Source organism: Petromyzon marinus, chromosome 64, assembly GCF_048934315.1.
Source record: "Petromyzon marinus isolate PM22_M1 ecotype Great Lakes invasive population chromosome 64, UKy_Petmar_22M1.pri1.0, whole genome shotgun sequence".
NCBI lineage: Eukaryota > Metazoa > Chordata > Hyperoartia > Petromyzontiformes > Petromyzontidae > Petromyzon > Petromyzon marinus.
Window position 1 is genome coordinate 1,641,676 of NC_133730.1, and position 16,540 is coordinate 1,658,215.

The following is a 16,540-nucleotide window of genomic DNA, read 5'->3' on the forward strand; positions in this document are numbered from 1 at the left end:
TGATGATCATAAGGTGGTGATGATAAGGAGGTTGTGATGATGGTGATGATTTGGTGATGACGATAATGATGGTGGTGATGATAATGATGGTGGTGGTGGTGGTGATGATGGTGGTGATGATGGTGATGGTGGTGATGATGATGGTGGTGGTGATGATGATGATGGTGGTGGTGGTGATGATGGCTTGATGGTGAGGTTGTGATGATGATGATGATCATCATGAGGTGGTGATGATAACGAGGTTGTGATGATGGTGATGATTTGATAATGACGATAATGATGGTGGTGATGATGATGATTTGGTGATGACGATAATGATGGTGGTGATGATAATGATGATGGTGGTGATGATGATGATGGTGGTGGTGGTGATGATGGTGATGATGATGTTGGTATGTACTTCAGCACCATATGTAGCCAGGACAGCAATCACCCTTCAACGGCCCCAAGTCGCCCTAAGTGGATGTACACTCGCTCGGGAGGAAACTCTTGAGTGCGAACGACAACAATGAGACGGACTGGATGGCGCGTCTTTTCTTCGGCACGTTAGTGTCAAGGTTCATCGTCGTCGTATTGATTTCAAAATCTTGTTTCACGTTCGTCTCGGCTTGACTGGCTCTGTCTCTTGTTGTCGCTCATTTGTTCTCTCTTGTTAGCCTGCAATGTAACATAATTTGCTTGTAATTGTCACGAATCATGAATAATTGATTTTCAGACACACACACCCATCTCAATGCCAGCATCGTTGGCATGAGAATTGATTTGCATCAATGCATCGATGGCTTTGTTAAATGCATGGGGATTGTTATTATGAACGATAAGTGGAACAACCTTGTATCGGATTTGAAATCCAGAGGTTGGTGATGCAATCTCCCGCGCGGATTCTATGGTGCACCGCAGTTAGTCTATGTCCACGTATGGTGGGGTAAAACGTGGGTATTCCCACTCTCCCAAGACGCCTGACCAGAATGGAAGAGTAGACCGATACCCTCGAGAGAGGCTCTTGAGACTTCCCTCTGGTGATGGTCCTTCTGGCAGCGGTGGTGTGAGCTGTGTTACATTTAAGACGTACTTTTTAGACTCATTTAACTCTTGCTTGGTTAAAAATAAAGGACATGATCTTGGTGATTATCAAGCTTTCAAGTTTTATTTATTAGGTATAGGCCTGTGAGCCATGCGGCTCTTGAGTTGGGTGCAACCGCAACAAACAAAATTATAATTTATAGTCTGTAATTTTATTTATGATGATGATATGATGATAATGATCATTAATAGTCAGTAACTTTATTTTATGATGATGATAATGATAATTAATAGTCAGTAATTTTATTTTATGATGATGATAATGATCATTAATGGTCAGTAATTTTATTTTATGATGATGATAATGATCATTAATGGTCAGTAATTTTATTTTATGATGATGTCAATGATCATTAATAGTCAGTAGTTTTATTTTATGATGATGACAATGATCATTAATGGTCAGTAATTTTATTTTATGATGATGATAATGATCATTAATGGTCAGTAATTTTATTTTATGATGATGATAATGATCATTAATAGTCAGTAATTTTATTTTATGATGATGATAATGATCATTAATGGTCAGTAATTTTATTTTATGATGATGATGATAATGATCATTAATAGTCAGTAATTTTATTTTATGATGATGATAATGATCATTAATGGTCAGTAATTTTATTTTATGATGATGATAATGATCATTAATAGTCAGTAATATTATTTTCAACCTCTCAATTTGCAATGCCCCTCCAAAGCTGTTGGTGGTGAGCCAACTGCGGTGTCTTTCCAGCTCGTGGCTCCACTTTGACGGCCCTTGTCTCTCGGTTTTACAATCTCTGTTTTGCCGAGCTCAAGGAGAAGGCAAACACAAGGAAGGCAACGGTCAGAACACATTGTGTGATAAAGATTTGCTTCTCTGGAGAAATTAATTACAACGTTCAACAAACATTGCGCAAAAAGTGTGGGGGGAGGGGGACTAGTTAAATCAACAGATGAAAACAAACATTATATTAATCCACCCATGTGTCCGTCAGTTGCTGCTGCACGTACGTTTCGGTGAACTTCTTTCGCACTGCACGTAGCCAACCGCGCTAATTGGAGGTGCGGGGGAAAAGGCAACAAGCTAAACACGAAGCAGTTCTAGAGAAAGGAGTTTTCAATCTAGATCATTTAAAAGTGCTTAGCTCCAGTGGCTTCCTAACATCGGAAGGAAGAGCGTTCCAGGCGGCCGCGGCAGCGCATCTGAACGCGCCACGCGATGCGGTGACCTCCGTCTTTGTTAGATCGATGGCCAGCCAAAATCCGTTGCTGCGAAGAGGACCGGAGTTTGCGTGATGGTTCATGTTCCTTGGCGATATCAGCGAGGTATTGTGGTTCATTGACGAGTGGCAAGCACTTTGTTGTTTTTGAGTAGTGTGTGAATGTGCCAGCCCGTGTCTATCACACGAGCCTGGCTAAAATAATATTGGAGCGGGGGGTACCGTTATTTAAAATACCAATTTGAGTTTGCTTCGGTTATCTGCATCCCATGTGGCAAATTACATCATGGCAAGAAGTGTCGACCTTTTGTATACTTCATCACACAGTTCCCACAGCATCTGATGTAATGGGCCTTGGTGGCCACCCTGTGTGTGTGTTGAGTAAAAAAACGATCTAAAACTAAACTATTTTTATTTTACCACGTAAGTCCCACTGACCTATGTAGCTCTTTTTCAGAAGTAACCTTTTGATCACAAATGGTAGCTCAACTAAACGGTTTATCACGTGGAAATTTCTAGCAGCTAAATTCTCTAAATCCATGTCTCTAAATGTGGAGGGAAAATTGGAGGACCCGGAGAAATATCCACATGACCACTGGGAGAATATGCAAACTCCAAATAGACAGCAAGCGTCGGGTCGGGAATCCACAACCTCCTACATACCAGGCGAGGTAGTTAACATCTCACCACCGTGGTGGTCCAGCTGGCCATGATTTGGCAAGGACATAGGCCTACACTTCACTCAAGAAACCAGAGAGCACAGACTTAGACCTTTCTTGACTTACCGCTGTAACAACAAACAATTACCTGTGTTTAATAATGCACAATTTTAAAATTAACTAACACATATCAAGCGCTATCGAGGCTCGGTGCTGCTTAGCTTCTAGGGTCTTCTGGGATTGGGTGCTTTCCGTGGTGAATTAATCAAATCGTAAAATTTATTCGCGCATGTTTTATGCATTGCGGCCAAAATTACGAAATGTTTTGTTTTTTAAGATGAAGCTGATCGGAAAAGTCTAAAAACAAAAAAACAAGGGTCTCCCATAAGAGTCCTCGAGGCTGGCATGACTTCACGATCCAGACGACCCGTGTCCTTAAGCGTAAACTCACGTGCCTCTCTGCGGGGTGTCACGCGGGCACGCGCACGTTGCGTTTAAATCCGCGGTCGACATCTCGCCGGTCGTGAAGAAACCGGCGCGCATCTCTGCCGGCCATCGGTAAAATAATCTCAAATCCCGCGACGTGATCGCGTTTGGGGACGTACTAGAGGGGTTTTTTTTTCCTTGGTTTTAGATCACGTAAATAGAATTGCGTCGTTAAACCGGCGTCGTTGGGAACGTTTACCGTGGGCGGCGAGATTCGACGCGGAGGGAGAGCGCGGCGGCCACTCCGCTTTGAGAAATTATTCCGTGCCGCAATGGGGGGCGAGAGGAAAATTTGACTTTGTAAACATTCGAGGGAGCCTCGGCGCCCCCACCAGACAGCGTTTTAATTCCCAATCGCGAGCGCACGCAGGGGTGGGGTGAGGGGGGGGGGGCAGCACAGCCCATATGGCACACGTGCCTCCACCGGTCGTCCAACAACAAAAAACACAAACCACTCCACGCACGAGAAAAAAAAAACATTAAAATAAAACCCTGGCCGTGTTTACAAGGCCAGCTGTGTGCCAGTGTCAGACCCAATCCTCCCGGTCCCTGGGTCCCACGTGTGCCTTTCATATGTAAAGAGACCCCATTTCCATGCCGTCCTTTCACGTGGACCGCCTCCCCGTAACCCTTCCACTGCTCCCCCATCGCCCCCCCCCCATTCTCTTTCTGTCGCCCTCCCCCCCCCGCCGCCCCGTTCCTTCCCCGACAGCGGTTCGGCGCTTCATAGCTCGTCAGCGGCTGCGTCAGCGGCTGGCCATGCGCCGCTGGGACTCGGCGTGCACGGAGGGCTTCCTGGGCTCGGCGCAGGACGCGGGGCTGCGCGCGTCCACGGCGGCACACAGCGGCGCCGCCCGCTCGCACGCCCGGGCACGGGGATCGACCGCCAGGGCCGTGGCCGCGGGGCGCCGAGGTCTGGCCGGCGGCGACCCCGCCAAGGGGTGAGTGCCGCGGGTGTCGCCTCCGTCCTCTAACCCCCGGCCCCCCCGGCCTCGACGGGCGGTGCCTCTGCCACGCCGCTTTGCGGGTGACGGCGGTGCGCCGCCGCCGTGGTCGAGCTTCGCCGCCAGCACCAACGCCGCCGTCATCGTCACCTCGCCTGCATTCGCCTGCATCTTTTCCAACGTGCAAATCGTCCCGTTACGTCGACGTAACGGGGCGACGTTCAGGGTGGCTGGAGCCTTGAAGGGAACACGGGGAGGGGGGGGGGGGAAGGGGTTGAGGGTGGCGGAGGGAGGGAGAGGAGAGCTGCCAGGTGACGTGCGAGTGGCAGCGCGCCCATCGGCAAGGGATCCTCCGTGAGTCTGTGTGGCGCTTTGAGTGTCGCTCTCCCCGTACGCGACTCTGGGCGCTCCAGCCTCTTCTCCTCCTGCCATGAGGAGCGCCGCTCAGTGCCCGTGGTCAAAACGTCCCAAAGCAGGATCGCCTGTGCCTACGTCTGCATTCTGCTTTATTCCACACGGTGTGCTTGGATCAGAAGTGGCCCTCTCTCTTTCCTCCACCGGTGCAATGTGAGAATGTGTTGCTTTTATCAGAACTGTGCCTTTTGTGAATGACACTGTGGCCTTAACACTGTGCCAACACTGCGGCCTTAAAATTAAATGTCTACTGTAATTAGGCGACATTTCTACCGTTGGCCCTTCTTCGTAGCAAATAAACGTGCAATAAAGAAGGGCCATTGCCCGAAACGTCACCTATTCTGGATCATTTTGGTTCATTATAACGCAGTGTTATTGACGAATGTACCCAGTTTTTCTTTTACTGTACCTGCGCTCCACTGCCAACGCAGCAGCGGCATCGGCAAATACTTAGCGCTCACAATATGTGCGCTTACAGCCAGTCCTCTATTGCATTATCCTGTTCGGGGGGGAGGGGGGGGGGGCAAAGCAGACATTTGTACTTTCATCCACGCTGCCTCCACCGAGCGACGCTTCGCATCTCTGGAGGGTAGGAAGGGGCGTTTGACGTTCAGAGTGAGCCGCCCGTCTCGCGGAGCGAGTCGCGCGCCCGCTGTGATTCGCCGAGCGATGCCACGCGTGCGCCGGGCCGAGCCGACGGCGCGACCGGCTCCACTCCCACTTCTGCACGTCGCGGGCGGCGGCCAAAGCTGCGATACCGACCGTCGTCATATCTGGGGTGGAGGCCCCCCCACCTCCTACATCGCTTTCGTCGTCGTCGTCGCCGTGACGATTTGGTCAATCCGCTGTCGGTTGAGGGCCACGGCGCCGTCTCCCGGCATGCACGCGAGCCGGTTCAACCGTCGCTAGGTACCGTAGAGAAATGTTGAGCCCGACGTGGCTTGAACACGAAGCGCACTCGCCTGGTGCTGGTCACTCGGCGTCGGGGGAGGGAGAAGGCAATCGAAGAGTATGGCTCAACAGCGCGAGGCAGCAGTCGAGCACAGAACGGTGACATTAGAGTTGACGTCGGCAGCGCGGAACGTGGTGGTGGGGAGGGGGGGACGCCTGGAGAAAGCCGACCGATCGTTGAGCCATAGCGCGCGGAGCCCCGATTCTCATGACGGTCGAGGGATAACCTGACCAACGGTGCTTTTCTGTGAACGCCGTTGCCCGCCCCCGCCCCCACCGCCCCCCCACGCTCGCAGCACCGGCGGAAACCGAGCGACGAACGGAGGGAGGGACGGAGGCGCCGCCGCCGCCGCCGGCCCGGGCCGCTGCTGCTGTGGCTCGGAGGGCCCGTCCGGCGCTGGCCGCGGCTCGCTGACTCTGCCCGCGGCGGCGGCGCTGCGTCCCGCGGGCCGCTCCATCCCACGCTCGCCGTCCCTCCACTCGCTGGCGGCGGCGGCCGGAGAGAGGGCGACGACGGGGAGCGAGAGGGGGGCGGCGGCGGCGACGGCCGGAGGGAAGGGGGCGACCGGGGCGGGCGGCGCGGCCGCGGCAGCGCCGGGTTCCGGCGGAGGGGCGGCCGGATCGCCGCGTAGACAGCCGCCGCCCAAGCCCAAGCGGAACCCCAGCACGCGGCTCAGCGCATCGTACGAGGCGGTGGGGACCGGCGGGACCTCCTCCACCGGCTCCACGAGCCAGGCGGAGCCCTTCGACAAGTCCGGTGAGATGCCAAGTGGCGGGGAAGCTGGTCTCGGAGGATGGCGGGTAGTGGACTCAGATTGGTCCTTGTGAAGGGCAGGTAAGCGTTTGGGCGGAATGTGTTGTCGATTTAATTTTTAGGATTGATCTGGCAAAAAATGTGAAGGTAAAATTATTAAACTGTTTTTATTTTACCATGTAAGACCCAATGAGCTACGTAGCTCTTTTTCAGAAGCGACCTGGCTACAAATGATAGCTCAACGAAGTGGCTTCTCATCACGTGGAAATTTATAGCAGCTAATTACTCTAAACTCGTGTTAATTCTAAATGTGGAAGGAAAAACCGGAGGACCCGGAGAAAAATCCACGCGACTACGGGGAGAACATGCAAACACCAAATATGCAGGCGTCAGGGTCGGGATCGAACCCACGACCTTGCCACTGTGGGTGCCACGGTAGCGAGATGATTTTGATGATCCATAGAAAATCTCGTTTTCAGATTCATCCGATGGTACGATGTCACAGGATATGACATCATCAACGTCTTAATTTCCGTGCTCTTCTCACCAAAATAAGTGTCAGCGCTAAATTATGTTACTTTTGTAAGCATGAAGATGTGTTAAATGAATGTCATGTAAATGATCAAAAGATTTGAATATATACCTGAAATGTTCCTTAAAAATCTGAAATTCGTACCTAGCAGGTAGCCATCCGTTTTTTTTAAAGCCGGGCGACTACTCGCTCGCTCGCGCGTCGAGATTGCTCGCCGCGGTCGGTAAAGCAACCCTCGCTGCGGTCCCGCGCCCCGACAGAGCTGAAGCCGCGGCCCCACAGCGACGACTACAGCACCATGAAGAAGAACCCGCCACCCAAGCCCAAGCGCAACCCCAGCACGCGGCTCAGCGGCTCCTACGAGGAGATCGGCGCTCAGCCGCAGCCGCCCGCGTCTTCTGCGGCCGCAGGCGAGCACGGCCGCCTCTGGGCGGAGGAGGCGGACGACGGGGAGCCGGTCTACATCGAGATGGCCGGCGACTTCGGCAGGAGCTCGACGCCGGAGGCGGCCGAGTCCGAGTACGAGGAGATGAAGTACTTCCACCCAAGCCCCGGGCCGGACGACTCTTGTGGCTCGCGGCGAGGGCGCTTCGCCAGGCCATCGCGGGGCGCGGGAGACGAGGATGACGGGCCAGGCGAGGGGGCGGCCGTGGCGCCGCCGTCGCCGCCGTTCCTGGCGCGGTCCCCACCGCCGCCGCCGTCGTACCGGATCCCGGCGCCATTCCCCGACCTGCTGCCGCACCGCCCGCCGTTGCTCGTCTTCCCCACGAGCGGCGCCAACTGCTGCCCTCCGCCCTTCGACGAGTCGCCGCTCACGCCCCTGGAGGTGAAGCAGCTGCCCATCCTGGACACGGCCATCATCGGCTACGTCTCGCGGCCGCCGGACGGCGCCGGCCCGGCGTCCCCTGGCGACGAGCAGGCCCCGGCGCTCGACGGCGCCGCGAGGGCTTCCACCCCGCCACCCCCTCCGCCGCCCCCGCCGCCGCCCCCAAACGCCACCGCGGCCGCGCCGCCGCGCGGGCCGCGTGCGACCGCGGCGTCCCTGCGCTGCCGCCAGTCCTCGCTGCCTTCGCCCAACGAGCTGGCGCGCGCCGCCAGCAGCAAGGCCCAGCGGCTGCAGGCCCTGTCCGGCGCCGCCAGGTCGTGCCCCGCGGGCGCCGACTTCACGAAGGCCTCCGAGGACACCGCCGACTCGGCGGCGAAGGCCCAGCGGAAGGACGGGCAGACCGGCGGAGGCCGCGGCGCGCGTCCCGACTCGGGCGAGACCCTGCCGGCCGGCGCGCTGAGCGGCCGGAGGGACGGGCGCGGGGCGCGGGCGCCCGGCGGGTGCCACGCGGCGGCCGAACGACCGCGGTGGACGGCGGCGTCGGCGGCGGCGGCGTGCGGCCCAGCGGCGCAAGCCCTCACCAGCCCCCTGGACGAGCTCAACAGCATCTTCAGCTCGGGGAAGCTGCCGCTGCGCCGGTCGTCGGCCGGGAGACGCATCAGGCAGTCCCACGGTGAGCAGCGATCGTGAACAGTAGAGCCACGCGTGGTTCCTGCAGGAATGGAATTGAACTAAGCAATTTTTCTTACTTTACCAGGTAAGGCCCACTGAGCTACACAGCTGTTTTTTTCGGAAGCGACCTGGCCACAAATAAAAGCCCAACGATGTGGCTTGTCATCATGTAGAAATTTATAGTAGCTGCATGCTCTGATTTTGAATGTGCAGGGAAAAACCAGAGGACATGGAGAAAATTTGATTGCTACTGCTCGATTGCTGCATCGCAAGACTGTGAGAGATGCCGGTGGCTTAGGGAGGTCTTCATGCAAATAGTGGATAGATCATGGCTGATGGTGACGATTAACGGTTCTTGTTTCTAACAAACACAATCATTCGTGTGCTGAAGCACAGCTGGTAAAACCACGAGGGTGTTTTGGTAAAACCACGAGGGTGTCTTTGTAAAACCACGAGGGTGTCTTTGTAAAACCACAAGAATGCTATTATTCTGCAATTACGTCAGATAAGCAACATGTAGTGAGGTTTGCAGATCGCACTTGCACTGTGGCCTGTGCCTTTAATGCTCCCCTTGTGAAGGATGGGTGTACGCATCGGCCCGTCGATGTTCGCCTAAATGACGGCGTTCGCTGCGCTCACGGTGACGTGAGGACACGGAACGGGTGGGCCCACTGCGAGGAGGGGCCACCTTCTCCCACCCATTTGACCCTTAGCTAACCCTCGAACTTCCAGCTCACCATGGAACGAAGACGGTGGTCACCGCATCGCGTGGCGCTTTCAGATGCACTTCTGCGAGCCGTCTGGAACGCTCTTCCTTACGATATTAGGAAGCCAGTCGTGCTGTGCGCTTTTAGATATACATTGAAAACTAATTTTATTAGAACTTGTTTTTTTGTGTTTACTTTGTTGTCCTTCCCCCGCACCCCCAATTAGCGCGGTTGGCTACGTAGGGTGGTGCGAAAGAAGTTCGACAACACACACGCACACACACAAACGCGCGCGTGCATTGACCGTGCGAATCGGAACGTTCAAAAGTCGGAAAACAACCGCGTTCTCGAGTGACACCGCTGCGTTGTTCTCGCGCGGCGATCCTAAACAGCGCCGCCCGCGGCGGAGGGGAGCGACTCGCTCAACGGGAGCCCCAGCCTCAACGAGGAGGGGACGGCCGCCGCCGCCGCCGGCAGCAACGGCACCAGGAGCGCGATGCCCAAACCCAGCAGCACGGCGCCGGCAGAGGCACCGAACTCTGGTGGGACCAGCGGGCGGACTACGGCGTCTTGATGGCGAATGGGATTTGTTGAGTCCGGCTTCTGCGTTTGAAGTTGCCGTTTGTTTTGTTGAGCCAAGCGAGCGCTCCAGCGACAGGGAGAGCGAAGTTTGTAACGGCGAGCTGGGTCGTCAAAATGACCAAAGCGGGGGAAAAAGATACTGGCTTACGTGCGCCGGTTAATAAAATAGCAAATCAGAGTTTTAAAAAAGTTGGTTGCAGAAAAAAATCGAACACAGTGCACAAACAGAATCGATATGTAATACATTTCCCGTAACAAAAGTTGTAGTGGAACAAAATACTTTTTAATTCATACTAAAATTAAGTGATTAGTTGGTGATCATAGGTTGGTGAGCAATGGAATTCTGGTGATGGGCAGAGATTTCTGTGTTACACCTTTTACCCTATACAGGTGGGGGAGCAGGGCCCTCGAGACAGAGAAACAGCGACAGAGAAGGGGCAGACGAGAGACCAATACAGAGAGAGAGACATTTAAAAAGACGTTGAAAGAAAGACAGAAGGAGGAAGATCCAATTAAACAAATTTTCGTGAATTTTAAAATGCATAAAGATGGCACTGACAATGGTTTCCAAGTTTAAAGGTGATGGGTTGTGAGTTTGAAGGTGATTCGGTTTTAGTTTGATGGAGATGTATTCTTGGTTGCTGTTGAATGGTTTGACGATGATGCTTAATGACGATTGTTAAGTGTCGTACTCTGTATCTAATAGAGGAACAGAAACCAGCATAATTTTTAGCTAAATCGCGATCTTCTTCAACAAGCAATTCTCACGGAACTGTTGTTGTTGCTTCATCTCCCCATTCCCCGATGCTCACACATGACCACACGCACGCACACAGCTCCAAATGGACCAGAGGCACCCCCAGGGAGCCGTCCTCCACAGCCGAAGCAGCAGCAGCAGCAGCCGCTGCAGCCGCCATGCGCCGTCAGCGGCACCCAGTCGCCTCCACCCATCGCCCGAGCCCCCAGCGAGGCTGCTCGCAAACAACAGCAGGTAGCGCCAGCCACGGGCAGGCTGCCCCCGCAGACTCGCCCACGCACAAACATCGTGGCCTGCACGGGCTGGTCGGGCGAGCGCCGCTTGCGAGCGCCTGCAAAGGCCGGCAGGGCCCACGACGGGGTGATGTGGACAGAATTTCATGCTCGACTTGCTTCGCGTCAACATCACCAGGCACTCATCTACGGCTTAGACGACCTAGGGAATGTCCGGGACCGGTTCGGATATCCGTCACCGTTGTAGTCTGCGAGCGGGAATCGAACTCGCGTTGCCGGGATCGGAGCGCAGTGAGATAGCCACTGCGCTAAACCGGAATAAAATACACGGGTCGCTAGTATTAACCAGGGCAGCCACGTGACTCGGAACGATTTCCTGCTAGGCTTTATCAAAGTGATACAGCACAGTATTGGGACCATCATAGAGTCGGATATTTCCTTCATTGATGGGCCCTCAAAGTCTGAGACTCCGAGTTAGAGCCCCTGAAGGCCCCTGTGTTAATCCGGCCCTGAATATGACTTGGGAATTATGCAGATAATTATTTGTTCGTGGTGGCAGTTCGTGTCCCCTAATCCAGCACTGTGGAGGGTTGTTGGCTCGCACAGATGGTGCATCGAGGAGGTGGCATATACTAGGGCTGAGTCAACCTAGGGGAGGTCAGCTGTGGCAGACAATGTAACTCTGGTGGGTTCTCGTTGCAGTGCCTGAACCTCCGGATCAATACGCACACAGAGACTAAGATGCCCCATATAGACATAACAGACTGTTGGGGCTGGTGCTGTTAGCGAGCACCTATGAAGGCCGGCACAGCACACGAGGGGGTGGGTGGCCAACACCACGCCTAGCCGCCTTTGTCTCCCCAGTAGCGATGTTTACACACCACCCCGGGTACTCATTTGAGACTGAGTCGACCTAGGGGAGGCCCAGGACCGGTACAAATTATCGTCACTGGTGTTAGCCATGATCGGGAATCGAACTCGGGTCGCCGGGTTTGTAGCGCTAACCGCGACACCACCGCTCCCCCACGCACACGCACGGGCACGTGTGCGCGTGAATCTGTATGCGGGCAGGCAGTTGTGGAAGGGGAGAGGTGCCTGTTCACTAATTGCCATCGACGGGGGGGGGGGGTTGGGGGGGGTGGGGGGGGACACGGTGTTCGTGGCCCGGGTGGGACGAGGGTGCCGAGACAGATGGGGCTGAAGGGGCCTCGTTCCCCCCTTCAACTCCTGGGCTCTCGTTGTTCTCCAGTCGGCAGAGGGGAGCGGGGGGTTAATAGCCGGCGCCACGATCGCCTCCCCTGGCAGGTGCGCGCATTCCCACCGGGCCCAGCTCGAGGCCGCTCGGTTAAAGCCGCGTTCATTGTCGTCCCTCCCTCCGGCCGCCCGCCCCCCCCCACCCCGCCTGAACCCCACCCAGACTGCCACCTTCATCATTTATCGTTGTTTGACCCCAGTCAAAGCAGCAGGTCACGGTGCCCGCAGTCTATTCGACTGTTCGCGGGTGCCTGTCGGGCCTGAACAACCAGAACCTCATTAATCCCTTCCCGCTCCTCGGTGCCAATTAAAATGAGGAGTGCCACCATCCAAATTTGGGAACGCGTTTTTTTGCCTATTCTCCCAGAAATGACACCTCCTTATTTATTTTTAAAGCAGAACGTGTACCCACCCACCCCCCTGTTATTCAATCTTATTCCGTGCCACGTGATAAAAAAATATGTTGCTTAAAGCGACAATTTTAAATTAGGCTTATGCCCGACGTGCCTCTTGCTACTTTTTAAAATAACGCTGCTAAAGTCAAAATGTGTCCGCTTATTCGGTTCATCCCCATTGAGTTCTCAATCACTCCCTCTTGTCAAGTTGTGGCTGTAGTTTAAGTGTCTTCAGAGTTTTATTTATTTCTCTAGATGTCTCTTCAGCGTCTGTCTCGTCTGGTTCTATGTTGCCATTACGCCAGGTATGTATATTATATATATTATTATTATTATATATATGTTCCTTATTAACCATCGGTTTTGATGCGTGACAGCTCATTTGGAACAACCCTGGTATAATTACAGCCTCGTGTGTCCTGATGCCGCGTGGCCGAACATTTGACGTGGAAAAAGCTGACGGTGCTACTTAGCAAAGCAGACATTCATGCCGTTCACGAACCTTGCCCCTATTCTGCTTTGCATTCATTTTCGTTTCTTCCGTTTTGACTTACAACCTCACCCCTCTACCCGCCCCTGCCCCACTTAAAAAAAACAAATATTTATGCAGTAAAAATGTCATCATAGTACGAATCCTTCGGTAATTTGCATCATGTAATGACTTCAAATTGTGCTTGACTACATACTTGCCAATACTCTGGGTCAGATTAACCCAAGGGTAAATATTGTTTTGTACCTGTCACCGTGCTTGTTAGAGGCACTCACACCTAACGGTACAAAATACAAATGCAAAGATCCCCCGTATAGCCTTCACTGACTGTTGGGGCAAGTGCTGTTAGCGAGCACCTATGAAGGCCAGCACGGGGTGGCTGGCCAGCACCACGCCCGACCGCCTTTGTGTCCTTAGCGGCGATGTTTACACACCCCATTTGGTACACATTTAAGCCTGAGTCGACCTAGGGAAAGCCCAGGAGCAGTTCAAATAATTGTCACTGATGTAGACCGTGAGCGGGGAATCGCACTTGGGTTGCCGAGTTCGTAGCGCAGCGCGCTACCACTCCCCTCCTACCTCCACACTCTCCATGAGACAAATGCTCTTTTCATCACACCCATCACCTGCGCCATCGAGGTATCCAGAGCAGTTGGGTGGCTGAGGAGACAAATAATACCCACGTCAGCGTACATACTGAGCCAGCACTGCTGAGACACCCTGAGTTCCATCCACTGGGAGCCATTCCACCTGCAGTGACATGAGCAGGCAATTGCAGTGGCTGCTCGTTTATCTTCTATCCAAGATACGGACATTAAGTTAATAGGGCTCACCATCTGTCGTTTGCCACTTTGACAATTCCAAAGAAATTCGATGCACTTGCGTGTCTTCGCTCACAACGATGTTTGGCATTGCCAGTCCACACCGACGGCCCTGGGTTCGGTGGTAGAAGTCATCGTGGCAAGGTGACGCTTACATTGTGCACCATTGAGCTGTGACGAGCAAACAGAGAGTCTGCCTCCCTCATTGTGTGCACGGGATCTTTAATAACATATAATTTACAGAAGATGGCACAATTTCTCTTTGCGTCAACAACCACTGCCTCCTAAGCCTGCATCCCCCTGGTATACGCCGTCGCTATTTCAAGGGCGGTCGCTCCCTCTTTGGTGCTGCTCCCACTGCTCGCGCTGTCCAATCAACCATGCACGTGATCCAGGTCTCCCTTTGTCACAGATGCACTGATTCACGGTGAACTCTCACGTGGTTTTGATAATGACGAAAATTTTTATTTATTAGCAAAATGACCACCACTAAGATTAGGGCTTCATTTTTCACTTTATTTTCCAGAACGCCGCAAGTGGCTGGCTTGGATGGAGTAGGGTTTATCGGCATAAGGTACTAACATTACTGTAAGTAATTTTGTAGTCCTATGTTACGACAATCATCTGAACAGGTTTCAATGCATGAAAACATTTTTTTTTACAAAATTAGGTGATATTTATGCGCGGCATGGCGTGGCTAAATTAATTTCTGGAACAGCGTTCCGGACTCTTCCGGCTGAATTAATCGCCGGGCACGACCATCACGAAGCTTGCGTCGTACAATACGCCGCAGTTATCCCATCCCCGTGTCATGGTGACCCTACCGGGGCCTCGCCTGCGACATCACATGGGGCGGCAGTGCCCCCCACCCGTTCTTAGAGCGTCCCACGCCGGCAAAGCCCTACGCAGCCCCCGGGGAGAACGCCGCCCACTCTCACTCGCTGTGCCGCTCGCCGGTAACACGGTCGCTCTGACCCGAGCTGCTGACGTCGCGTCTAAACAAATGTCGCAGCAGCGAGTGAGCGCTCCGTGGAGGGGTCGTGGTGGTGGTGGTGGAAGGATGTGCGGAGCGCAAGCACCGCTGCCTACTGCGAGTAGCGCGCAATTTCGCTGTGTGGGTTTTTATCCCAATTGAGTGATGTGATCCAATTTTTACATCGTCGCACTGAAAGACTTGTTTAATTCCGCACTGGCAAAAAGTCGCCGGTGCTACTCACGACAGCGGGCGCTCATTTTGCTCACGAACTTTACGCCTTTTCCGCCTCCCGTTCTTTTCTTCTTCTTCTGTTTTGACCGACGTTCGAATAACGTCACGCGATCTTTACTAACGTCCAATGTGCAGGAGTCGGCGCGCAGTACTTATGGTTCGTGCACACGAACGCGCCGCTAGTGGCTATGAGATGTTAACGACCTCGCCTGGTGCACAGGAGGTCGTGGGTTTGATTCCGACCCTGACGCCTGCTGCTGCTGTGTATTTGTAGTTTGCGGTGTGTCTCTCTCCCCGTGGTCGCGTGGATTTTTCTCCGGGTCCTCCGGTTTTTCCCTCCACATTTCTAATCGACGTGCGTTTGGGGTATCTCTATTTTGGCGTGGTTAGCTACGTACGGTACGAAATAAGTTCAACATACATACATCTGGCTGCTATAAATTTCCACTTGATAAGCCACTTTGTTGATCTGTGATTGGTGGCCAGGTCGCTTCTGAAAGAGAGCTTTAACCCTCAGTGGGCCTTTCCTGGAAAGTATCAAATAATAACATTGCTATTAAGCACGGTGTTAGCAGTTTACTTTATACTTGGTTTCTATTGCACCACCACTGACGCGTTACGTTACACGCTGCGTGGTTGTGTGCATGCGGACTTTGGGAACGATGTGAAGGCGATACCGAATGGGTGTTTCATTTTCAGTGTTCATGTTTATTTTGTTTAGCCGGGGTTAGAACTTGAGCCGAGGATGAGTCTCATTTCCAAGCGTCACCTGGCAGCTGAATAGTATACGAGTTTAATAGTATATATATAATAGTATTCTATACTAGTATACTATTATAATAGTATAGTATAGTGTACTATGATTTTATAATAGTATACTAGTATTACACTAGTATAACAGTTTTCTAGTATACTATACCAGTACATACTATTATAATAGCATACTATTATAATAGTATATAATAGTATACAATAGTATAGTATACTATTATATACTATTATAGTATATAATAGTATACTATTATAATAGTATACTATTATAATAGTATACTACAAACGAGAGTGTAATTGGCTCAGAAGCGCACATGATGACGGTATACTATACTATTAGTGTACTGTTATAATAGTAATAGTTATAATAGTATGGTGTACTGTTATAATAGTATTGTGTACTATTATAATAGTATAGTATACTGTTATAATAGTATAGTATACTGTTATAATAGTATAGTAAACTTTATAATAGTATAGTGTACTGTTATAATAGTATGGTGTACTGTTATAATAGTATAGTATACTGTTATAATAGTATTCCTTCATCATGTGTGCCTCTGAGCCAATTTAACTCTCATTTGTGCTTCAATTCCCACAGGTTACCCACGTTTAGCCAGAGTCTGCTCTGCAAGCGTGAACATGAGAGATCAATGGTGCTACCTTTATTATTGAAATGGCACTTTCAGAAATATTTTCTGTCAATGTTCGCCATTCATCAAAGGTTCTAAGGACCGATGTTGTGGTTCATGATTGATTTTTGGGGCAGGTCGCGTGAATACAATTCCAAAGTG

The 16,540-nt window shown here is 52.3% G+C and overlaps 1 protein-coding gene across 2 annotated transcripts in view; it reads left to right on the forward strand.

Moving 5' to 3' along the window:
* MYO16 (myosin XVI) overlaps window positions 1-16,540 on the forward strand; it is a 244,649-nt gene that overhangs the window by 216,513 nt on the left and 11,596 nt on the right. For both annotated transcript variants that reach the window (XM_076054072.1, XM_032977714.2), the window contains exons 30-34: window positions 4,149-4,377; window positions 6,042-6,502; window positions 7,292-8,530; window positions 9,629-9,778; window positions 10,655-10,809. In XM_076054072.1, the coding sequence (XP_075910187.1) occupies window positions 4,149-4,377; window positions 6,042-6,502; window positions 7,292-8,530; window positions 9,629-9,778; window positions 10,655-10,809 (2,234 nt within the window). The remainder of the gene's footprint in view (window positions 1-4,148; window positions 4,378-6,041; window positions 6,503-7,291; window positions 8,531-9,628; window positions 9,779-10,654; window positions 10,810-16,540) is intronic.